Source organism: Salarias fasciatus, chromosome 8, assembly GCF_902148845.1.
Source record: "Salarias fasciatus chromosome 8, fSalaFa1.1, whole genome shotgun sequence".
Classification (NCBI taxonomy): Eukaryota; Metazoa; Chordata; class Actinopteri; order Blenniiformes; family Blenniidae; genus Salarias; species Salarias fasciatus.
Genome location: NC_043752.1, coordinates 5,271,847 through 5,297,104, shown reverse-complemented (window position 1 = coordinate 5,297,104; position 25,258 = coordinate 5,271,847). Strand labels below are relative to the sequence as shown.

At 44.7% G+C, this 25,258-nt stretch overlaps 3 protein-coding genes and 1 non-coding gene across 6 annotated transcripts; 2 read left to right on the top strand and 2 right to left on the bottom strand.

Moving 5' to 3' along the window:
- The first annotated feature begins 1,963 nt into the window (after window positions 1-1,963).
- Window positions 1,964-8,745, top strand: foxk2a (forkhead box K2a). The gene is made up of 9 exons (XM_030097956.1): window positions 1,964-2,445; window positions 4,426-4,620; window positions 4,707-4,848; window positions 5,826-5,972; window positions 6,208-6,401; window positions 6,494-6,690; window positions 6,778-7,044; window positions 7,147-7,323; window positions 7,540-8,745. The coding sequence occupies exons 1-9, from the start codon at window positions 2,150-2,152 to the stop codon at window positions 7,734-7,736; spliced, it is 1,812 nt and encodes a 603-aa protein (XP_029953816.1). The 5' UTR covers window positions 1,964-2,149; the 3' UTR covers window positions 7,737-8,745.
- Window positions 8,746-10,715: 1,970 nt separating this feature from the next.
- On the bottom strand, window positions 10,716-17,449 carry wdr45b (WD repeat domain 45B). Its single transcript, XM_030097437.1, has 10 exons — window positions 17,209-17,449; window positions 15,858-15,932; window positions 15,487-15,588; window positions 15,285-15,372; window positions 15,101-15,195; window positions 14,674-14,864; window positions 14,353-14,438; window positions 13,860-13,961; window positions 13,652-13,773; window positions 10,716-13,077 (listed from the first exon to the last, which is right to left on the bottom strand). The coding sequence occupies exons 1-10, from the start codon at window positions 17,273-17,275 to the stop codon at window positions 12,971-12,973; spliced, it is 1,035 nt and encodes a 344-aa protein (XP_029953297.1). The 5' UTR covers window positions 17,276-17,449; the 3' UTR covers window positions 10,716-12,970.
- Window positions 17,450-17,634: 185 nt separating this feature from the next.
- On the top strand, window positions 17,635-17,707 carry trnar-ccu (transfer RNA arginine (anticodon CCU)). The gene has a single exon. It is a non-coding gene; the product is annotated as a tRNA-Arg (tRNA).
- Window positions 17,708-18,210: 503 nt separating this feature from the next.
- On the bottom strand, window positions 18,211-25,202 carry LOC115392825 (zinc finger protein 431-like). 3 transcript variants are annotated; one of them, XM_030097432.1, is made up of 7 exons: window positions 25,026-25,202; window positions 23,282-23,484; window positions 21,890-21,991; window positions 21,378-21,461; window positions 21,169-21,279; window positions 20,953-21,076; window positions 18,211-20,613 (listed from the first exon to the last, which is right to left on the bottom strand). In XM_030097432.1, the coding sequence occupies exons 1-7, from the start codon at window positions 25,051-25,053 to the stop codon at window positions 18,623-18,625; spliced, it is 2,643 nt and encodes an 880-aa protein (XP_029953292.1). In that variant the 5' UTR covers window positions 25,054-25,202; the 3' UTR covers window positions 18,211-18,622. The 3 variants fall into 3 exon arrangements, with proteins under 3 accessions (XP_029953292.1, XP_029953293.1, XP_029953294.1); XM_030097433.1 differs by having other exon boundaries at window positions 23,282-23,555; window positions 25,026-25,159; XM_030097434.1 differs by lacking the exons at window positions 21,890-21,991; window positions 23,282-23,484; window positions 25,026-25,202 and adding an exon at window positions 21,616-21,819.
- Between the last annotated feature and the right edge of the window lie 56 nt (window positions 25,203-25,258).

Sequence of the window (25,258 nt, the reverse complement as noted above, 5' to 3'; positions counted from 1 at the left end):
TCTCCATGCTCAGGGATACATGGGCATGCCATGACAATCTGGCCTGCCAGGCTGTAGTTTTGATGGTTCTGCATACTGCTACTTCACCAGCAGGGGGCAGCACGTGATCATGATTTGACTCAGCTGAGTTCAACATTGAGTTTGGAATCAATAAAAATGTGATCAAAATGTGACCGAGAGATTTATTTAACTGACACATTAAGTCAACAAACAATACATTTATTATCACTATACATTCAATGCTAAATTTAAACTATACATGAAATAATTAATTATGGAGCCACATAAATAATTATGTTCAACTTTATGGCTGGAAATCTTTTCAACTGGATTGATGGATTGATAGACACATGAATGATATTTGGATTTTCAATTAAAATTCTAAGCCCTTTTTAATAGAACTATCCTATTAATACAAACAGAGTCAATTTAAACCTTTGAAATGATACTGATTCCATTTGGTTTTTTTTTTTCTGAATGGAAAATATTAATATTTACAAAAAACATGTGTTTTCCTGTATTATCCATTACCATGTCATTGTGATTTATTTGAATCTATCTTTTATGTATTTCCCCCTATTTGCAATATGTTTTTTTAACCTTCTCAAACCAGTGTTGTCAAATTTTATTCCTAAGATTTTCATGTAGTAATATTAATATGAATAAGATCTATGTAACGTAGTCTGTCTAAGTTCATACCATCTAAATAAAAACTCTGATGCACTGTAGTCCAGTTTTTGTGTTTTGGGGAGAATTTCTAAACGTCACTCCGATTTACAATCGTTTTAAATTAATTAAAAAATACTTTAAATGACACATCTTGGCCGATATGTGAATGTGAAAGTGATTGATAACACGTAATTTACTCCTTATCTTTGGATTTATGATTTTAAGAAATAGTTTTTTTTTTCCTGACGTTTTGCACAAGGTCACCTAATTTATTCTAACAGGGGATAAATCCGAAGATCCGTGAACGCAGCTCGCACTGATTACGTCATGGTTGTAGACCACGTGCGTCATGGTGTCCGCTAACTGAACATATACAGATGCGTTCAGGTGCAGTGGAACATAGATATTTTTGCCCCTAAAGTTAATTAAAAAAAAAAAAAAAACACTACTGTTATTTATCACGTAATCAGTCCAGTTTCTCAGAACACATCTGTTGTGAAGAAATGTATAGCGGAATTTAAACTCGGGACATGACAAGGATTATTTTTAATTGTTTGAGTTGTATTTTAATTATTTAACTCTATGTGGAAGAACACATTCGACAACATTTAATAATGCACAGAATTAATTGAGTATTTTATGATTGGCTGTTTGGATTATTTAGTTACATGAATGTTTATTTACATGCTTCAGCTCTTGATGTGTTGTAATAAACAATATTGGACCGTTTTGCTGTAGACGTCTTTAATATTATTATTATTATTATTATTATTATTATTATTATTATTATTATTATTATTATTATTATTATTATTATTATTATTATTATTCGTGTTGTCGTTTACTTTTTTGATTGAATAAACCTTTATAGATTTGTATTTAATACTTGTAGACTGTACAAATAAATGGAACCTACTTTTTTGATTATGACTCTTTAACTACCTTTTATGTTTTGAATAAAATATGATTTACTTAAACTTTAAGATTAAAAAATTCTATTTCCAATGATGTTTTTAAAAGGAAAAACATACGAAGTTATTGTTGTTATTGTTATTATTAAATCCTCCTCGTGGATTTTGGCGCCATATTTTCTCTCCCTCCTTCTGCGTGTCAGCCTGTGCTGCAACCTACCTTGATTTTCTACGGCTATTTATATTGTTGTTGTCATTGGTAAACAGCTTGCCTCTGCCCTCTGATGCTGCCTTCCTATTGGCTGTCGGGTCTGTCCATCAGGGCGCTTCCGTCCGTTTGGCCGCTCCTGATTGGCCGGCTCGGCCTTTTTTTTCCTCTCTTCCACGGCGGTGGTCGGTGCTGCGGTGTCCCGGTCTGGCACGTTCCTAGCTAAATTCTCCACGGTGTAAAATTGGACCCCCCACCCGAAACAAATCCCCCTCCAAAAAACAAATCAACCCCCCTTTTAGTCCCCTGCGAGCACTGAACGTTGAACACCTGAAGTCTGTCTGGGTGAAAGCTTCAGAAGATGGCGGTGGTGAGCGGGATGTCGGGGTCGGCGGTAGCCCGGCTTGAGGGCCGAGAATTCGAATACCTGATGAAGAAGAGGTCGGTGACCATCGGACGGAACTCCTCGCAGGGCTCCGTGGACGTCAGCATGGGCCACTCCAGCTTCATCTCCCGGCGGCACCTGGAGATCTTCACGGCGGGAGAGGACGGCACCGGCACCGGGGAGTTCTACCTCCGTTGCCTGGGGAAGAACGGGGTGTTTGTGGATGGGGTGTTCCAGAGAAGAGGAGCCCCACCTCTGCAGCTCCCACGGATGTAAGGAAGACCCTCGTGCATGTGTGTGCGTGTGTGTATGTGCGTGTGTGGGAGGGGTAGGGGGGTGGGGGGGTCATGTTATTGTTTTGTTGTCCCTACTGCACGTGTTGTGTGTAGCTGCAACTTCACTGCACAGATCTGCACAAAACACCAAGATTCACCCAAACCACCAACATCGTCTGAAAAACACATCTGCACAAAGACACCATGGTTCACCAGAAAAACACAGATCTACACCAAAAACATCAGTATTCACCCAAACGCAGATCTGCATGTAAACACAGATCTGCATCAAAACACCAAGATTCACCCAAAACACAGATCTGCACAAAAATACCAATATTTACCCTAAACAAACATCTCACCCAATCTGCACTAAAAACGGTTCTGCAGCCTAAACACCAAGATTCACCAAAAACAGCATTCAGCATGAAACCAGAGGCCTGCATCAAAATACAAGACGATAAAAAAACACCTATCTGCACCCTAAAAACCTAAATTTACCCATCTGTACCAAGCTTTATTAAAAACAGACGTATACCACCAAGATTCACACAAAGCACAGATCTGCAACAAAAACATGAAGATTAACCTTAAACCTTGCAATCATGCATGACTGCATGCATGTTATTCTGATTTGCGTGTGCAGGCCAGCGTCATAACAAAGACTCCTCTCTGTGCATGTAGCGTTAGCTGGCAGATCCTTCTACAATCACAACCGCCTTCAGTCTTGGTGTTGATTCAAAAAGGTTCCTTGGAGTTCCTTGATCCATCCCAACATGGTCTACAAGTATCCGTCAGAACTGACATGACTGTCCAGAAGATTATTATTTCAACCACATGTTTGGTCCAGTGTTGGTGGTCCTGTGTGAACTGTTGCTCCATTTTCTTTAAAATATCATCACCAGTGACAATCCTGTTTGAGAAATGCAGTGTACATAAAAGTCAAGTCTTCTATAATATGCAGACTGCTTTGGCAGGTCTTATTTAAGGTTTTTAATGTATCCACATGATAAATTTTATATCAGGATCCTAGTGGCACACTGAATGAGTTCAGAGATTTCTTCAGCTAGAAAAGGTGAAGTAAGTGTGACTTTGATGTGAATTTTACTGCTTACTTCATCACGTGTATTGAGCTATCTTTAGAAAGCATGACGTGCTATTTAAATAAATGCCCTGCACGGGTTTGAAAACACTAAGGCACAATGTCTCTAAGTGAAAATGGAAAACTTGAATCGTTCACATGCTAACAGCACTCAAGGCCACTGAAAATGCAAGGTTTTCAAAATGGCTACCAGGGCAGAACTTTTTCTTAAAACAAATTAACAACACCAACCCCTGGTCTGGCTGCCTAACTATGTTGTTTTCAGAGTTTCTGCCGTTTCTACATAAACGGACGTCATTTTCAGAATGTCGCCGTGTGTTTTCTGGAGCAAAAACAATGCATGTTCGCTTGAAGCTCTGTTTCATAAACGGGGGCTTGAATACATGTTTGTGTAATCTATCACAAATTCATTATTGTGACATCAACAAGCAATATTGCCAAAAGTGTGACTGAATTTTTTTGGTGCACTGTGCAGTCATGGTTCTGCGACGATGCATCAGTTTCACTTAAATTCTATTAGAATCGGTTCAAACATGCATTCTTGTATTAACTATCCACGCTCCGTTAAAGTTTCAGCAGCAGGGTGTGTTTTAATGTTCTTTCCAGGACGTCGTCGTAGTAATTCATGTGGAGGTGTCAGCGACTTCTCCAAATATACCGCCATTAATAATAAAGAAGACATGCTCGACTCGATATGACGCGTTACATAATGGTGGAGGTTCATATTTAAAGGGTGTGAAGCCCAGTCTGGGCGCTGCTCCCCCGGCTTCAGTCGGACCTCCCTGACCTGCCTGTTGCCGGGCAGGGGGCCCGTCCGAGCACTGTGCCGACGGTGGGGAAACATTGGCCTGACGTCGCTCTCGTCCTCCCGTCAGGTGCTGCTTCCGCTTTCCCAGCACCAGTATAAAGATCACGTTCACAGCCCTGTCCGGCGACAAGAAGGAGCCAAGGAACGTGCCGGATTCACCGGTCAAGCCCGTCCAGCCGCAGATCTCCCCGCTGACCATAAACATTCCCGACAACATCGCCCACCTCATGAGCCCGCTGCCTTCGCCCACCGGCACCATCAGGTAGAGAAGACGAGCCGGTGTCTCTTGAGACTGTCCATACACCGATCATACACCGATGTCCTAACAGGAGCCTCTGACTTTCACAGTGCCGCCAACTCCTGCCCATCCAGCCCGCGGGGGGCCGGACTGTCCAGCTACAGGACGGGGCGGGTTCTGGCCTCAGACCTCATCGGGGACAACTCCCAGTCAGAAAATGACAAGGAAGCCTCAGGAGAAGACAGCCCCAAGGTGAGAGAGCAGCCAAGTTTAGTTACGTTCCAGGAGTTCATTTTAGCAACGGTGACAGAGAGCGCTGCTTTGTCTCCACTTCCACAGGTTAAACTGCTCTCCTGAAACTTGTAGCACCGCAGTCATGATCGAAACCGAAAGTCGATGCAATTTCCAGTCAATCATTGTGTGAACTGGTCGGAGATGGCAGATGTGAAACCAGTTGAGATTGGAAAAACTCAAAACGGATAAAATAAAATTGCGCAATGGAGGGTCAAACTGAACCCAGGTTCAATCGGCTCTTTGTTTTCACATTTAAAATCTCAGACAAAACATTAAGTGGAAGAAAAAAAACATGTTCAAGAACTCTGAGTCAGACTTTTTACCCACATGACTTCTCAGAAATGGAAACATGTGGACGATCAAACCGTTTTTTCTGACTTTAAAAAGCCCATCTGCGATCTAACAGTGGTGTGCACCATCCCAGAACAATACCTTCTGCTCACATGTTTGTAATCATCACACATCATTATTGCAATACTCACAACAACAACGATTCATTGCACATCCCTGATTACACTTTTACATACCATAATTACAGTAATAAATCAAATCAACCAGCCTGAAATCCAGTAGAGCCTTATTCTAGATGTGTTCTCCTACAACTGAGTAGTGTTTTAGATTTCTATTGGTTCGTCTTCATTTATGAAAAACTGATATCTGCAAGACAGGAAGTTGACATTATGGAGTCCTGACATCTCAGAAAGAGATGAAACTGTTTGGATTTCTAACATCATGACTCATTTTACATGTTTCCCGATGTCTGTTAGTGCAGGAAGACCATTTTTAGCATGAGAAAAGCTGAAACTCTCTGTAGTTTTAGCTCCTTTGAAGAGCCTCGACAGGCTGCGGCAGCATTGAAGTCTAAAAATTGACACTTTGCTTTTACCGTGACACAGATTCAACTTCCTGTCTGCTTTCTCGCTCCCCTCCCTCAGGACGACTCCAAGCCTCCGTACTCGTACGCCCAGCTCATCGTGCAGGCCATCACCATGGCGACGGACAAACAGCTGACCCTGAACGGGATCTACACCCACATCACCAAGAACTACCCCTACTACCGGACGGCAGACAAAGGCTGGCAGGTCGGGCCTCATACACACATGTGATTGGTTTAGATGAGGGGCAAGAGAAAACACACTGGTATTAAAATGTATTAAAAAAAAAATAAATGTGTGTGCCTGTGTGCGCCCATGAGTATTTTTGATGTGTGTATTATTATGTGTATTCGGGTATATGCGTGTGTTTTACTGTCTGCGTGTTGGGATGTTTTTTAACCTGTGTGTGTGTGTGTGTGTGTGTGTGTGTGTGTCTCTGCAGAACTCGATCCGTCACAACCTCTCTCTGAACCGATACTTCATCAAAGTGGCTCGCTCTCAGGAGGAGCCGGGCAAAGGCTCCTTCTGGAGGATCGACCCCGCCTCCGAGGGCAAGCTGATCGAGCAGGCCTTCCGGAAGCGGCGGCCCCGCGGCGTGCCGTGCTTCAGGACCCCGGTGGGGCCGCTGTCTTCCAGGTGAGCCCCACCCCCCCACCCCCACCCCCAGTCCGGGTGATTGCAGTGTTGTCAAACAAGAGCTGATGAATTTTTCCCTTGTGCTCCTTTAGGAGCGCACCGGCGTCTCCCAGCCACACGGGGGTGCTGTCGGCCCACTCCAGTGGCGTGCAGACTCCGGACAGCCTGTCCAGGGAGGGGTCCCCGGTGCCCATGGAGCCAGAGCCCACCCCCCCTCCGGCCCCCACGCAGACGGTGCAGCCCAAACTGGCGGTGATCCAGGAGGCCCGCTTTGCACAGAACTCCCCCGGTGAGACCGCCGCCCCACCTCCCCCACCCCACATGTCCTCTGTTGTCCCCTCTCTGAGCTCGTCTCCTCCTCTCGCCCCCCCCCCAGGCTCCCCCCTCGGCAGCCAGCCCGTGCTGATCGCCGTGCAGCGTCAGGTGCCTCAAACGACCATAAAGCCTGTGACCTACGCCGTGGCCACGCCGGCCATCGTGACCACCAACAGTTCTGCGCCCGTCATGCAGACGGTGCACGTCGTCCACCAGATCCCCGCCGTCACCATGGCGACGCCCGCCACCGTGAGCCCGGAACCTCAGGAGAATGGAGGAGGCGGCGGTGGTGGAGGGGGAGGTGGAGGAGAGCATCAAGACCTGAAAGGTGAGGCCTTCACGGTGGTCACACACGAGCACGAACACAACACAGAGACACACACACACACACAACCCCACCCCCCCTGACAGCTGCTTCCTCTGTCCACAGTGAAAGTGGAGCCCCTCCCCTCCATCACCCCCTCCTCCTTAGGAGGACGCATCATCCAGAGCTCCGCGGCGCCGCTCGCCACCGTCACCATCGTGCAGCCGGCGCCGCTCGGGCAGCATCAGCTCCCCATCAAGACCATCACCCAGAACGGAACGCACCTGGTGACCGCCAGCACAGGTCTGTCTCACACACACACGCTAACACACACACACAATGCATTCAGTGTTCATCTGTATCCCACATTAATTTTGATGAGGCGTTCAAGGACATCGCGAATTCAGAGCGTCATCTTAACGTGAAGGGAAGCTCTGTAAATCGAAGCCTGTATGAGGAGTGATGTTCTGCTCCCACTCTGACCTGGTGGGTGTTCTCTTTGTCCCCCCTCCCCCGCAGCTGTGGCGAGCCCCCTCCACCTCCTGGCCACCCACGCCTCGGCGTCGGCCTCGCTCCCCACCAAGAGGCAGAACGGCGAAGTCCCGGAGCAGCCCGAGTCCAAGAGGGCCCGGGCGGAGGGCGACGACGCCCCCAACAGCACAACGGACAGAGCCGGGGAGGGGGGCGTCGGCGAGCAGGCGGGGGGCGACAAGTAGCCCCCTCACCCCTCTCCCTCCTCCTCTTCGTCCTCTTCCTCAACCACTCCCGTCGAGAGCCCGACAAGCTCCGCCTCCTCACCTCTCCGTCATCATCCAACTCTGACGTGCCAAAAACAAAACAAACGGACTTCAGAATGTGCGCCCCCTCGATATTTAAGACCACCATGCAAAAACTAACGACCAAAAACGGAATCGAAGAGTTACGACGACTGTGAACCCCCCCCCACCCCCCTCCCCCGACACACCCCGAGACCCAGAGGGCAAGAAGAAGCACAGAAAAGGTTTAAAAGAAAAAAAAAAAAAAAAAAGAACTTCCATCACACTCACCCCCCCACCATGACACAAACAAGGAGCCCTCACACACCCACCCTAAAGCCCCCCCCCCCCCCCCCCCCCCCCCCCCCCCCCCCCCAGGAAAAAAAAACACAGTTGGAGGGGTTTCCCCCTTCGGTAGCATTAGCAACGAAAACAACCAAAAAAGAAAAAAAAAAAAAACGAGCCAATATGGAGGCACATCACGAACACCACCCCGTCTTCGGCAGCTAGCTAGCCTCGGCCCCCGCCCCTCCCTCCCACCTTTACCCCCCCTCCCTGACCCAGTCGTGAGTAGATATGCAGTATTCCGTCGTACAAAGTGTTTCTTTTTCTTTTTTTTTTTTTTTTTTTTTTCACCTCTGTGTTTGGGCTCCTCCCCCTTCTGAGCCGCAGATGTTACAGCGTGAGAGTTTCCAGAAGAATTTTTTTTCTTCTTCTCTTTGTTTTTTATCAGGCCCCCCCCCCCCGGCCCCACCCCTCCCTCGTTGGTTTGTTGTACACGTGGACGTTCGGTGAACTGAATGTACTCTTCTCTGTTCTCCTTCCGTTAAACACTATGGAGTGGACGTCTTTCTGTTTTCAGGCTCCTCCATCGGAAAAGACGTTTGTTTATCACTGTACATGGACAGATCTTTTTCATATTTTACAGAAATATCCTATGAGATGAAAAAAAAGTATATTCCTCCTCCCCCCCCTCTGCTTCCCCTCCCCCCTCCTGTGTGTATTCCACCTTTCTTGGAGCTTGCATGTTACGGATCTTTAGAAACTAAAATGTACCTGAGCAGATTCTCTGAACATGGAACTGAAGAAGACTTTGACTGAATCTACGTTAAATGATTCTGAACCAGTGCTGCACTTAACCTCTTAGTTTTTTTTTTTAAAAAAAGTATGTAAGTTTATTTCTGCCTTTGTTAACCCCCCCCCCGCCCTCCTCCCTTTGTGTTGAAGTTAGCTGGGTTGTGCTGGGGGCTTTGGAAGAAGCCCACCCGGATTGTATTCTATGTTACGCCAGGAAAACCAAGTACTCGGTGTTTATTCTGCTTCAGTGGAGAAATGCATTTTTTTTGTTGTTTTTTGTTTTTTATATATATAAATTTATTTAAAACACAAAACGTTCAGTTTGTCCTTTATGACTGGTTTGAATCAGGTTTTTTTTTTAACCAACATTTGATTAAACCAGCATCATGAGCTAATACTGTAGTTAACATTTTCAATTCTTCTTGTAACTGGATGAAAGTGGATATTAAAGATGAAAACATGGGAATTCAGGAGGCGAGAGGACAAAGAGACAGTCCCAGAGGTCGAAGAACACCCAAGACAAAAAAAAGAACGAAAGAAGCAAACTAGGAAACTGAGAAAGAAGGAAGTGAAAAAGAAGAGAAGGAGCTCAAAGGTTAATCCTGACCCAGTCTGTGTAGATTCAAACCGCAGACTGTAATTGTGAAGACTAGCTCAACCAGAACGCTTTACGTCTTCAATCCAAACAAAATATCCAACAACACTGACAGAATGTCATTTCAGGAACCTTTCATTAATTCATCTGTTCTTCAGGATAATTACAGTCCTGAAAGTTGACAATGTGAAACTTTTCTGTAACAAAAACAAAACTACGATTTTTCACTTGAAACTTGATTAAAACAGGGATAAAGTATCGTTTTGAAATGATTCTTGATGACTCCCTCTCTCTCTTGGAATTTTAACTACTGATCAGACATCTAAAACTTTGGTTGTTCTTTTATTTTAACTCTTTTCTGGATTTAATTGTTCATTTCGTGTTACTTTTTGAACTTTGAAAGTAAAAAGCACACAAGAAAATGAGAAGAAAACACATGGTAAGTTCAGGTTATTACTTTTCACATAGTTAAACTATTTCATATTCTCTGAAATATAACCAAAACTGATTGGGTGGAAAAGCTGTGAAAATCCAGGAAACGGCATGAGGCTTTGCAACTTTAAATAATCTGATATTTTTTAGAAGTTACTGACTCGATCCTGCTCACAACACCCAAAACATTTTGGCCCTTCACTTTGAAAACATCTGGAGTTTCCGTTCATCAGAATTGACAACAAATTTCCGCCAACAAACATTCATTTTCTTTGTCTGAAGCCTCCTGTAGCAGACCGACTGCGATAAGCAGTAAATAAGAATGTCTGGCGTCTTGGTGAAGATGAGCTGTGCGTTTGATTCACTGCAACGTTTTTACATGATAAAAGTGTGATAAAGCTGTTACAAAATGCATCAACAGAAGAGGCAAATTTGTTCTGCTGCCCGATTGGTTGCTTTTTTGGACATTCTTGGTTCGTGATGCTTTCAAGGACCTCAGCTGAACGGGTTTTCCCAACTCTGACGCTAACTGTAAGGTTGGATTTCACAGGCGTGAAAGAGCTCGTGTAAAAGCAGAGGTTAAATTTTATTCACAAATTTGCAGGTTTTACAATCATTCCGACTGCGTTGGCTTTTCAGTTTGTGCGGCGTCCTGGATGGCGGTCGCGACGCTCGGCGTGACGTACAATCTGATGCGGAGAGCGACACAAACAGGTTTTTACAACAACAAAATATTTTTTTTTAAAAAAAAAGCTCTCGAGGAAGGTGAAAAAAATGTTTCTGACCAGCCGATCATCTTCCACAGCACTGCTGTTCTAATCACACCAAACTCAATACCAATATATAATATCTTTTTTTTTTTTTTTTTTGTACAGTTCGCTGAAATGCTCAGCTCTCGCTCAGCTTCCTGCTCAGGAAATGTTTCGACAGTTTGAGGAGAAAGAGTCACTTTCTTGCAGAGAATTGTATCTAAAATGGAGACAAGTTTTTCTGTGTAGGTGGGAATTAAAAAAAAAAAAAAAAGGCTAGTCAGCAGTTAGCAGCAGCTGGAAACAGCTGGAAACAGCTGGATTAGCCCCCCCCCCCCCCCCAAAGGTAAATCCATTCTAGTTTGACCTCTAAAGATGAACAATCGTATCGAGTTGAACGATGTCACCTAACGGAGCACAGCAACACAGAGATGAGGAAATTAGTTTCTCAGCTATTAGAAGAATGACAGAGTTGATGAATGTTTTAACCCAAGTTTTCTTGAAGCAACATCATTGGTTACAGAAAAAAAAATTCCTGTCTGAGTTAGCAGTTTTATATTTCTAAAGCTAAGTAGCTGTAACGGCTTCAAACAGAACTTTTAATTTTTCAAAATGATGCGTAGTGTCAATGTTTTTGATCAATCGCTCAACAAGCAAGGTAACACAAATCTCAGAATGACATCCTTCTCTAAAATTCACACCAATTCTTAAGTACTTTAACGTTTCATGGAATGTTGCTAAAATATCTGAGCCACAGCTAAATCTCAGGAGTGAGACATGCGAGTAGACTTTCGTTTAAATCAGAGTGAGGCTGTTTTCAGACTTTGGGAGCTAAAGCTAGTTAGCCATTCTCTACAGTTCTATATTTACCTTGAAGCTAACTAAATGGAGTTAAACAGATCGAAATGTCAAATGAAATTTCACACGGTCAAATCTCATCGATAAAAAAAAAATCCTGTTTTCTGTTTTCATTGCCAAGTTAAAGCTAGGAAGCATCATAGTCCCCAGTGGGGTGTCTAAGTTCTCGGCTCAATCTCAGGAAGCAAAAGTTATAATTTATTGGTTTGATCATATATTGGCTTTACTAACAATCAAAATAAAGAATCACTTTTCATGTAAACATCTGAATGAACATCAGAACAGATTAATCGTTATTCGGCGCTGGATGAGCCATTTGGTGGGTTTAACTGAAGGTAGTTAGCTTTAAGTTAAAAGTGCTTTTGATCATTAAGTGTCCTTTCAATCTACAACTAAGATTTCATACAGTCCTCAATGTGAAATTGTTAGAGGTAAATTAGAAAAATTTCAGGAGCATTGTCTTATTTTTATGCAAAGCCAAAACTGAAGTGCTGTAAACTGTAGCTTCATTTTCCCGAGACAAGAGACGGTGTGGTATCGGCCGTCGTCTTCAGCTCTCATGAAGCGAGTTCTGAACTGGACTTCCTAAAATTTCATCAAGTTTTTAATTCTTTTCAGAAAAAGTGCATAATGACTTTAATGCAGTTTAATGATGAACTTGGTATAAACTCAACTTAAGTCGCAACAGGTAGGATTAGCGCTACCGAGGCTTAACGCTAATGTCAAGTCAACCAGCGACTAGCAGAATCTGACTTGCTTTGCCGATTTTCTCAAACCTTCACCAAAATTGGATTAAAATTTCTCATAACTGCGTTTGACGGGCACCATTTACCTGACTCTCTGCAAGAAAGTGAACGTTAACCTGTTTCTCGTGTTGGTAGAAACAACAAAATAAGAAATTAAATTAAAAAATAATCTTGAGGGGAACAACATATTGCACAATGTATGAAAGAAAAATACATGTTCATTGTTTTTTCTCGCTACGATCTGTACAGTTTCTACGTGGTTAGAAGTTCAGTCAGTGGGATTGTGTGTGTATATACAGTGATTATAAGAAAAATCTAATACTAACGCTGACGTGTGACGGATTCGGACCGACGCGCGCTGCTAGCGCCCTCGACGGCACCGAACACCAAGACACGTGCGTATATATGCCGGCAATCTGTGTTCGGACAGATTCTTCCCAGTCTCAGAGGCACTCCCTACGGTTAGGTTAGGTGGTGTTAGTCCACAAAAAAAAAAAAAAAAACTCTCAAAAGTCTCTCGCTCCGTCTACGCCACTAAAAACAGCCGTCCTTTGTAAATTCCTCGGAAGACGTCTTAAAAAGCGTCAAGTCGTCCTCTCACAAAAATAACGTTCCCTCTTTGTTTTTTTTTTTTGTTTGGTTTGGAATCGGGAAGTTTTCCAGCCGTGTTGTCGCTCTGCCACAGAGTCTTTGAGGAGAGGACGAGCCTCCTTCAGGGTTCCCGGATGAGGTCAGAGGTCAGATTTTCTCGTCCGTCATCTCGAGGAACTGAGCGTACACATCCCTGGAGCACTCCCCCTTCTGGTTGAACAGGAATTTATAGTAGCTGCCGTCGGCACAGATGGCTGTGGGGAGGGAGGGGAGGGGAAAAAATTAAGCCAAAACTCAAAGAAAGACTGTTTCAAATCATCCTTCAATATGTACGATATGGAATGATGTTCATTTCAAGCTATAAAAGAAGAGTAAAGAAAATACCACTCTGTACCACAAGGTGGTGTAGTGAGTCACTGATTAGTTTATCATAAACACTATGCATCACATGAAAAAGTGACGAAAATAAATAGCTAAAGCTTCAAAATGGCAAAATTTCAAAACAGCTAAAACTGCTAATATAACTAAAAAAGGCAAATGGCAAAAAAAAGCTTTCATGGCATATAAAGCTTACACACCAAAGAAAGCACACTCTGATGAAACTGCTGACAAGGCTGAGGCTGCTAATGAAGATAAAGCTGCTAACAAGGCTGAAGCTGCTAACAAGGATCAGGATGCTGACAAAGATAAAGCTGCTAATGTAGCTAAAGCTGCTAACAAAGCTCAAACATCATACTAAAAACAATGAGACTGTCTTTTTAAAGAAATGAAGTAACTCAACAAATTAACTTTTTGTGAGTTGTATTATCCATGTCATGTCAGTCCCACCTATGACGGCGTTGGGCTCGGTCCCAAAGGCGCAAACGCAGGGCGATCCTGACGGGACCTGGAACTTGGAGAAGCTCCACTTGGAGCTGAAGTACTTTGGAAGGAAGCTGGCCGAGGCCAGGCTGTAGAGAAAGACCACCACACGCGCGTTACACACATTTTGCAAGGCGCTCTGCGTCGCTGTGACAACCGCTTCCGCGGGTCTCACCTGGACTGCTTGTTCCTTTTGGGGTCTTCTGCGGCGAAGATGTGCACGGTGCCGTGGTCGCTGGATACACAGATCAGGGATGCGTCCTGGTTGAAGTTAATGCTGTTGAGCACACGGGGTCATTTTATGTCATTCCATTATACTTCAAAAACACTTTACCATTGTTTACGTCACAGCAGCACATTTTAAACTGAAGTCATTTCAGGCTTTTAGCAGCTTTAACCATGTTTAGCATTTTAAACCACCTATCCTAATAATCCTAATAGCTCAACAATCAAAGCCTGTCCTGCTAAGTTTACTGTTGGGATGATCAATGCATTCGTTGAATATTTGCATCTTCTGGAGGTTTCAAACTGAATGTAATGTGTAGATGAAGCACAAATAGCAGCTTTGGATGAACGGGTCGTGTACAGGTAGTGGCGACGGTGCAGCACCAACAGTCATGTGACGGCCCACGCGTGAACTTCGCCCCGGGAGATGCTGAAACACTCACCAATAAATGTTAGCGGCCTGCGAGCCTCGCCTCAGCTCCTGTATGAGCTGTCCAGCAGATGTGTCGAAGATCCGGATGAGAGTTCCCTGCAGACACAAAACACCCCGTTAGCTTCAGTTAGCTCTGGTCCAGCTCACAAACAGAAAACGAGAAGTGACGTCCTGAAAATCAGTCCTGAAATGTTTCGCAAGCAAAAAGAGCTCAAAAGGCTGAAACCGCTCACAAGGCTCGAATCTGTATATGGCAATTTTACTGAAACCAAGAAGCTTAGCATGCTAACATTAGCATTTAGCTGCTTGACTTGTGCGGATGCAAAAGTACCTTTTCCGACGCCGTCGCTATCCGGGTGCCCTGCAGGTTGAGGGCGATGCAGCACAGCGCCCCCTCGTGGGCGGGGATGTCCACGGGCGGCTTCTCGGTGTTGGCCAGGTCCACGATTTGCACGTGACCCGAGTGTGTGCCAGGGAATGCCAGCAGAGAGTTGTTGCTGTTCGGACACAACACGCACAGACCTGGCGAGGAACCAGTGAGATTAACGCCATGGAGGAATCTTTAAACTGTCCTAGCTCCATGGAGTTCTCAGCCCTTATGCATTCAGTGTTTGTACTACAAATAAATACCACTAGTTTTCCCTCAGAGAATCTTTCTGTCCTGTAATTCATGAAAAGTGTTGTTTTTACAGCCCCTAATTCAACCAGAATGCTCCAATTTTAGATCGTAAAAAAGATCGAGTGAGCTCAGAGCTGACCTTTGGGGTTGTAGCAGGTTTCGAACACGTGCAGTTGATGGGGGTTGTGGGTGAAGGTAAACACTTTGATCATGGAGTCCAGGACCACCACGATCCTGAGGGTCAAGCAGAGCGCATATGTAAAGGAAATGTCTGCTTACAGCTGAGAGGAAACTGGAAAATAGGAAAAGAGGCATCTGAAAACCTGTCCCGCCGAAGCTTCACCGCTTTCACTTCTGTGGAGAACTCGATCTCGATGACGGTTTTCTTCTTCAGGTCATCCCAGATCATCACTGCAGCACAGAGAGACGATCTGCACTCAGTACCACCACAGCTCCAACATGGAGGAATGTGAAAGAATCGCTGAGAGGTCTGCAGACTCTCATTCTCTTGAAGCAGACGCCTACCTTTGTTGGTGGGGTATTTGGGCTTCTTGCCTCCTCCCACCAGGGCTAAATAGTTACACCTGAAAAGCATCTCCACGTGGCCGACCCCGCCCTCCAGGAACTCTGCACACACCAGAAACACCAAACGTCATGTCAGCACCACCAGGAACAGTTCAGTGCAAAAACAAACCCAGATATATATTTTTTTATATTAAACCATTGGTAGGAATTAAAGCATTCTGTTTGAGTTAGCTGGAGTGTAGCCAGAGTCGACTGACGTGCTGTTTTGAACTCTGTGTGTGTGTGTGTGTGTGTGTGTGTGTGTGTGTGTGTGTGTGTGTGTGTGTGTGTGTGTGTGTGTGTGTGTGTGCGCGCGCGCGCACGCGCACTACCTTGTTTTTCCTTCTCTTTCAGAGGATCTGTGTTGTAAACTCTGAAGCCATTCTCCATCCCACAGGCAAAACATCCTGAACACAAATTCACAAAAACTTGTAAATGTCACATCTGTACCACTGTTAACTTTTGTTTAAATACACATTTAAGAGCACAAAATATTAATTTGTGGCCTCAAACTGAAGTTTTATTTCAGATGTCATATCTTGAGAGTCAGATAAATCCTAGCCTTATTCAAATACTTATGAAGAATATTTTTTTTAAATTGTAATTTTGTTCAATTAAAAAATACTTTGAAGTTCAGATCATAATGGACACACCCTGAGATCTGGAGTAAATGCTGACACACTTCCACAGATCTCCACAGGAAGTGGATCAAACCAAATAACCACCCAGTGTTTTAGATCCAGAGCTGCCTCAAGAGGTCACGTGAGACCTCTGACAAGTTTTGATATATTATCTTAAAGGTTCATGTCTTAATGAACACACTGATCTGTGCTAAATGCTGACACACTTTTACAGATCTCCTCTAGAGGAAACCGGAAGTAGATCCCAAAAAAAACAGCACAGCCTTCGAGTCTGATCCAGATCGTGAAGAGCAGTCTCAGGAGGTCATGTGAGGTCTATGATGGCTTTCATCTGTCATCTCACACACTTCAACCAAACTCATCCAATCTGACCCAACATGCAACTTCAAACAGGATTTCAAACAGATTAGATTAATAAAAACAGTACAACTTCAGGCCCGTGGCTCATCTGTGTGGGTGGAGAGCTAATAAAGACACGTATCTACATCGGTATCTGTGGGTTCCAATTGAAGAGCAATAACTATGGTGGTAAAAAGAAGTTTGATGCTGCTGAAGTAGAAACAAAGTAAAAAAAAAAAAAAAAAAAAAAAGACAGCAATGTTCAGGTAGCCGAGCCAGCTGTTAGCTTTGATATCCCAGCTAACGTTAGCTGTTCCCCTTTTTAGGAACATTTTATTTGGAGCTATATTCTTAGTTTAAATTATTATTACTATTACTACAAGTTCAAAAAACGCTCTTGCGGTAACTTGATTTCTATATATTTGGTCGTTAGCTGACAGACGCTAACGTTAGCTAAAAACAAAATCAGACAGCTAGCATTTTTAGCTAGCCGACTTTAAGCTAAATGCTGACAAATCTAAGGTTAGATGATATAGTTTTAACATTTCCAGAACAGAAATGACACAAAATCCCCATGACTAGTTTGAATATTAGTGAATATAACACTGTTATACAATGTTATGTTTAATTTATGCTACTGGGAAACGTAAGGTTAGCATCGTTTAGCTTAGCATCAGATTCCGTTTGGAGAGAAAAAACTCACCGTGATCCTGGTTAAAGCCGGCGTAAAGCAGCCCGTTACCGTGGGGGTTAGACGGCAGTAAATTCATCCTTCTGCCACAGAGAGCCAACACTAAAAACTAAAGAAAAACAAAAAAAAAAGAGGAGGACAATAATCCAGGTAACCCTGACGAGCTAGCCAGCCACCATTCCTCCTCCTCCTGAAGGGTGCGCTGGAACAGTGGGAAGGAAGCGGAGCCGCGGCTGGTTCCTGGCGGCAGAGAGCGCAGGGGAAGCGGCTCCGAGTTCAGACCTCCCGGCTCAGCGATCGACACAGATCACCGTAATGAGGTCTGGCCCTGTCAATTTTCCTCCTGGTGGTAGATAAATCAATACCGCACACATTGGCATCGTAGATCGCGATATATATTTTTTTTCACGAGACATTGGTACATAAGGCGTCCATCCAGCCCCAGTGGCCTAATGGATAAGGCACTGGCCTCCTAAGCCAGGGATTGTGGGTTCGAGTCCCATCTGGGGTGAAATCTTTATTAATTTCAATTTATTTAAGCTATAAATACACTCCAACTCTTCGCAGTTCCTCAGTATCAACGTCCTGCAATTGTACGCACATAAAACACTGTTAGTGTTTTCACACCTCAGTAAACTCCAACACCACCTCTGGGTGCACCTGGCGACAAACTGTCACCACCTGACGCAGGAGATTGGATGAACGAGGTAGGACTGCAATGATGATTCGTGTTAACTAAAAGCCAGTTCAAAGTCTTATCTGACCTTGGCTCATGTGGAGAGATTGCAATTACGGTATAGCACAATAAATTGTTACACAGATGTTTATGTCTGTGTGCTGTCAGATTTGTTTCTTCTTCACAACACTGTTCTTTCTATAGTCTTGTCCCTAATTTCCACCAGCTGTGATAGGACCACAATATGTACATGAAGAAGTAGAAGAAGCAAAAAAAAAAAAAAAAAAAAAAGAAGGATGCCAAGCTGAACATTTCACCAAAATTGAAGGACATTTTGAATTAAATTTTGAATTTATTAAAGAAAAAAAAACTGGAAAAAAAAGACAACAATTCCCAATGGAATTAAAATTTAAACATACAAATCTTGCGCAAAACTACAGCAAACATTCCTGTAAAAAATACATAGTTACATTACGTTATATCTTTTTTTAATGAACTATATTACACAGTTCCTACAATCCACGCTGTGGCAGCTGTATGGAAAGCAAAGAGCCCAACATTTTTTTTTCACAAAAAAAAAAAAAGTCCCTCAACTGGGACAACCAGTTGCATTTGAAGTCCTGGACCTGACCAGCGTTTTTTTTTTCTTTTCTTTTCTTTTTTTAAACGGTGACCAATCCTTCAATGCAATCATTCTCTGGGTCTGTTCGGACGGGTGAAATGGGCGCTTAAGCGTGGTTTTGGGACCAGCTAGGAATGGACCAGTCTGCGGTGTCTTTTGAGGCCGTGCAGGCTGGAGAAGCCCTTGCTGCACTGGGTGCAGACGTACGGCCGCTCTCCCGTGTGGGTTCTCATGTGCAGCGTGAGGAAGCAGGACTGCACGAAGCCCTTCTCGCAGACGTTGCACTTGAACGGCCTCTCCCCGGTGTGATACCTCCGGTGGATCTTCAGCTCGGCGGCCGAGCGGAAGCACTTGTCGCAGTCGTCGCACTTGTAGGGCCGCTCGCCGGTGTGGATCAGCGTGTGCCGCACCAGAGCGTCCTTGCCGAAGAAGCCCTTCCCGCAGTGCTCGCAGGGGAAGCGCATCCCTTTGTGGTGGAAGTTGTCGTGCTTCAGGAGGCACCTCCTGGACGTGAAGCTCTTCCCGCACTGGGAGCAGGTGAAAGTGGGCATGGGCCTCTCGGTCATGGGCTCGCCGGCGTTGTGCACGCGCTCCACGTGCCTCGTCAGCGTGACGCTGTGCCGGAACTTCTTGCCGCACTCCCAGCAGAGGAAGGGGTAGGCTTTGGTGTGCTTCTTCTGGTGCTCCAGCAGGTCGGAGTAGGAGCGGAAGCGCTTGCTGCAGTGCGAGCACTGGAACGGCTGGTAGCCGGTGTGCTTCCACTCGTGCCTGATGAAGCGCTTCAGGCTGGCGAAGGTGGTCTGGCAGTGGGTGCACGTGTACGGCTCGGTGGGGTTGTGCACGTCGATGTAGTGCTTGTGGAGCGACTTGAACACGGGGAAGTTCTCCTCGCAGCGGTTGCACTGGAACGGCGTGTGCGACTCTTTGTGCATGGCGAGCGCCTCCGAGTCCCGCACCAGCTTCATGCACACCTCGCAGTACAGCGGGTTGTGCGTCTGCTTGTGCGAGTCCAGAGTCGACTTGTACTTGAAGGCCTTGTCGCACTCGTTGCAGCGGAAGCAGTGCTTGACGTCGTCGGGCTTTTCGGGGTCCACCTGCTGCTCCGTGTAGCAGATGTTCCTCAGGTGGAACCTGAAGGTCTGTTTGCACTTGAACTCGACGCTGCAGTGCGGACAGTAGAAGGGGCCCTCTTCTTTGGAGGGAAGGTAGTCGGGGTCCTGGTTGGGGTCGGGGTCCAACAGCTGCTCCTCGCCGGTCGTCTCACACTGGACCCCGCTGGACGACTGCTCGCCCTCCTCTTCTCCGGACTCCGGCTGCTTGGGTTTCCTTCCCGGCCGTCCTTCGGAGAACGTTGCACACCTGTGTATCTGCAGGTAGCGCAGGCTCTTGTAGGACCGCAGACATGAGGGACAGGTGTACTGCTGCTCCTCCGCGTGCTGACTCATGTGGCGTTCCAAGAACTTGGCTTGAGACACTACCTTGCCGCAGACTTTGCACGTCCTGTCGTCCAGGTCGCTGCTTTTGCTTAAGCTGTGCGACCGGGTCAACGTTTTGCTGTTGGAGGTTCCCTGCGTCTTGCCAGTTTTCCTCCACTGAGACAAGTACCGTTTCATCTTAAGTCCCCGGTTCTTTCGCACCGGCCGCTCCCATAGCATGTCCTGGTCCTCGCTCCTGATCTTCGCTCTTCCCTCCACTTCGAAATCTTCATCTACGGGCTGCTTCTTCTTCCTGCCGCGTTTCTTGGGCTTCTTCTCCACGCCATCCAGCACCGTCACCTGTCCGTCCTCCCCAATGATCAGCGTCCCTGCCTGACGGTCGTCCGCTGCTTCACCCTCACTGGCTTCCACGGCTTCCCCGGGGTCCGTGACCACCACGCCGTCCATTTCTGGTTTGACCTCCCCGCTGAGGCCGAACCACTGCGTCTGAACACAGTCATCCGACTGGCCGCTGCCCTCCACGTACAGCTCTTTGTTCTCCGACTCCACCTCCATCTCGGTGCAGACGGTGTACACAAGGCCGCTTTCAGTGTCCGTTTCCGCTTGCTCGTTGACGATCACGACTCGCTCCACGGGAGGGAGGCACAGCGCTGACAAGATCCCACTCTCCACGACGTACGACTCTGAAAGAAAAAACAGCCAACAGATTGAGCCAGACTTAGAAATTATGAAAATTTTGAACAATTTCTTTCAATTTTAACTCAAGCATGTGTGCAGATTACCATGAACATCTGCACAGACGGCCCGGTTGGACTGCTATTTCGACTGACTCAAATATAAAACTACCAACCCCAAAGACAATATAGACTCGGAGTGAGACACTCTGGAGACAAACATTGTTTTTTCCAATTAAAATGTGATTGAAATGTTTACTTTTTTTTTTAAAGGATGTCATCTTCAAAAGCAGTTTTAACTGAAGTCAGACGCACAAAGACCATGTTACAGGCTGACGTTTTGCTCACCGATGTCTTCCAGTTGGCTGAGATCTTTATGAGAGTCAAGAAGGAGCTTGAGTTCCTGCGGCTGAGTGAAACTTTCCATACACTCATTCAGAACTGACGAGGTATCGTTGAGCAGAGATGCGATCTGACCCAATAAAAGAGAGAAAATTGAGGTTTGACAGCAAAGGTCAAGAAGGTGTTCCACTTCTGCATTTTAAATGGACATTGTCTGCGTACCTGCTGAAGTGTTTGTGTTGGGAGAAGCTTTTCTAGTCGGGACAGAAACAACCACATCAGAGTCTGGATGGCTTTGTCATAAGTGGGACCAAAATCTCCTGGGAAAACATCCTGAAACAAAGAGAAACTTCTTAGTTAAAAAAAACAAACAAAAACAAATAAAACATCCACCGGTGTGTTTACATGAAGAGATGACATTCTGAACGCACCTGGAAAAAGTTTCTTCTCTCGTCCGGATCTCTCAGAAGGTTTCGGACGAGGCCCAGAAAGTGAGAGTCAGATGCTTCTTCAGTCTGCAAGACGAGACAATTGATAGAATGATCAGTTTAATTGTCATCTACTTCACAGCAGCAGTGTGAATTTCAAGGAACTGGTGAGAGTATATGTTGGTCGAGTTTGTGCCCATTAAAAAAAAAAGTCTCCAAAGATGATATTCTCATAACTTACTGCACTGCTCTGACCCTGTTGCCTCTTTTTCCACTGAGCTGACACTCAAGCTACCTCATTCAGACATACTGTAACAGAAAAAGAATCCATCAAAGCAAAACTGATTTCACTGGGTGCTTCCAACACAGAAAAGTGCCTCCATTCCAGAGACAAAAAGAAAAAAGTCAATTCAGTAAGGGCAACATTCATGAAACTGAAGCGTCTGACTCCGAAGGCTCACATGTTCATGGCCTCTCACTGGAGTCACTAGCTTTATCAGCATGCTATCACCCACCTCCACGTTCCACAGAGAGCGCAGGTTTTGCATGCGGTCCAAATGAGGCTGAATCACATGGAGGACAGCGGTCTCCTCAGAGCGACACAGCTCTAAGATGAGCTACAAAGGAAGAACAAAAGAGGGGTTAAAACCAAGACACACCTCAAAATATGAAGACCGCAATGAGACACAGCCCAGGATATCAATTTAAATCAAAGGAATTTATGGATGAAAATAATTCAGATCTGGACAATTTTCGTATTAACATCAGTGCTGATCTGAACCATCAAATATTGGGAAAAAATTTTTTTGAGTTCAGAAGCCCCATTTACACAAGGAAAAATACTTAACTTGTAATTGCACAACAAAGAAGGTTGGACTCATTGAAAACGCTACTTTTTAGAAAATGCTACCTACAGTTCATGCCCACCACAGCCATTATAAATAGTTCCTCTGCACATGCGTAAGCAAATAGACAATAACAATAATGTCTGTCTCCAGAGTGTCATGATTCCCAGTCCATATTCTACTGGGACTTAAAGGTATAATGGACGATGTTTTAGCCAATGAATGGCGTGATGCGAGTCTCAACTATTGGTCCTCCAACATGTCAATCACGCTGGAGAAATGCTTGTGTCACGTCGTCAAGCGCGCTCGTAAGAGCAGCAGAGCAGGTAGGATGGTCTGGCGCATGCGTGTTTTTCAAAAAGCGAGTAACAGACGTTTGGCTTCGACTTTTTCGAGAAAATCGTCCATTATACCTTTAACAGTCACCTGTAAGACTCATAATTACAATCCTCTGGAGTCATTTCAGTCTTTTCTTATAACCTCACTGTTGGATCTTATAGTCAGTAGAATGTTAGGGCTTCGTTTTAAAAAAATTTCATGTTTAGCCTCTAAAATCAGTTCCTGTTTCATCACTTTAGTTTAAGCCATGAATCAACATCTACAGTTATGTGCCCATAATATTTATATATTTGCATTTTATCCAACTGGAAATCTCAAATGCAGAATCATATTTACTGTACACCCTTCCAAAATTCTCCAGACCACCACAAAATGTCATCATCATGTTATCAAAGGAGCATTTATATGGTTTAAATCCAAATGACATTAGATTAGATTTTTTTTTTTTTTTTGAAATCAGAACAAGAGTGAATCAGAAACCTAAAAAGAGCAGAAAAGATATGATTTTTTTTTAAGTTTACAGCCATTGAACCAGAGGACATGGCATTATGGACGGATGTTAGTAGTTTTCTTCAAAGGATTCCATTCATTTGTGAACATTAAAAACTGAATGTCAAATGTCAAGAGTCACTGTTGGGGAATTCTAGTCAGATGAAAAGTCCATAAGGGTAAAATCAGATTACTGAAGCTCCCGAATCAATGATCAAACTGAAAGTAACTGACCCGTGCTCGCAGTCCCAGAATGAGTTCGGCTCGCTGTCTGCTGGAGAGAAGCTGTGGGACGATCTCTGTGACCATGAACACGAACTCCTCCAGGAGTCCGTAGTCCGACACAATCTTCTGCTCCACTGTCTGCCAGATGGCAGCAGAGACCAGGCGGATGGGTGGGACCAGGAGGCGCAGGGTGGACAGGGGGAGAGAGGGACCTGGACACACAGACACACAGCTCACAGCGTGTCTTCACTTCAATGTGGGCTGGGACAGGCCGCCACTCCCCCTGATGGGAAATGCTTTGATGAGAAGCATGTCAACACAAAACACAAGGAAAATGTGTCGATGGAGGCTCTAGAGTCGCTTTCTGAATTTTAGCAATCTCAATAAAGGGGGATATCAAACAAAAAAGGCCCAAAATCAGACCCAACAGGTACTCCAACTGTTATTTAATTCTGATTCATGATTTGAAGGATCTAAATCTGTCTTTAGGTCACCAGCACTGCACACTGCATTGATGCTACCATTGGCCAACTTTCTACCAATACAATCAAAAATAAACTTAAAAAAAAAAAAAAAAAAAAAAAAAAACCTCCTGACACTCCAGCGTTGAACTACGGCCTCATTTACGTGATGTACTCAAGTGAAAACGCAAAAGCTTCCATTGTTTTGGGTGCCCGTTTACTCGACAGTTGCCTGGAGACAGGGAAAAAACTGAACTCTTTGAAAATGCAGCAACACTGCTACTGTGCAACGCAGCAATACCAAATAGTTCTATGAATGCACAAGTAGATAGACAATAACAAAAACGACCGTCTGTAGAGTGACAGGACTCCCAGTCCATAATCTCCTTGGACCTTGTAGTTTTATTGTTGAGTCACTCGGAATAGCAATTCAACTTGGTGATCGGATTAATGCAAATGCCCCTGTATTTGTCCACTGTTAATGTTTTTAACATATTATTGTTCTATGCTCGTATGTGTACGTTGTCACAATACAAAGAAACAAAAACAAACAAAACAAAACAGCGCCCAACATGAAAAGCACTAAGTTTTCAGTGTAAACACTAGTGTTTACACTTTGTGTTTTAACATGAAACATCGTTTTGCAAACGGAGCCTTAGATGGAGTCTTTCTATCAAAATTGTGGCCTAAAATTTGTTTTAAGCTTAAAAAACAGAGCCCGAGAGACATTGTCCTCATGAGTATTCCTGTGGGTTGCTGTCAAACTGTCCCGTGTAAGTAATCAAAATTAACAGGAAATCAGAAATCAATAAATGTTAAGGCTCTTTCTAAATCTTACGTTTACATAAACGTAACGCGTTTTATTTTCGTGATACCAACATGACGAAGCTAATTAGACAAAGTTTAGCTAAACTCAAACAACTCTATTGCCCGTGGCCGTGAAGGCCCCATATGGACTAACTTATTGAGACAAAGTACTTGTCTGAGCGTATTCTGTTTAAGAGACACTTTAACCGATTTTGTGCAGTTAGCTATCCTAGCCTAGCATTAGCATTGTTAGCATATACAGGTCGACCGGCGATTACCTTGCGCGTTATTGTTGCATCTCCTTTAATATAGTGATTTGTTTCAAGAAGAAAACAACCACTATCTGTTATATAATCTTGAAAACTGTTAAAAACATTTTTATTCTTAAAAAAAGAGCATCATTTTACCCGATGACGACGGCGGCGCTCTTCCCGCGCGCGGGCTGCGGCCTATCTAAACAAACGGGTGTAACAAGGGTTTCTCACCGGGTAAGTCACAGATGCCTCCGTCCATGCTGAGCGCTCACTGCCTGGACATCACCTCGTCAGGACTCGCTCTGTCCGTCAAGATATAGACCTCTGGGCTCTGTACGCGGAGATTTCTAAACCTAATGAACGACTCACCGAGGTTGTAATGCCGGAGGAGCTTTGTGCGTCAGCGGATGTTCGGTGGTCCGTTCAGGAAAACAGTTCGACCACAACGGTTCCGCCTGTCTGGT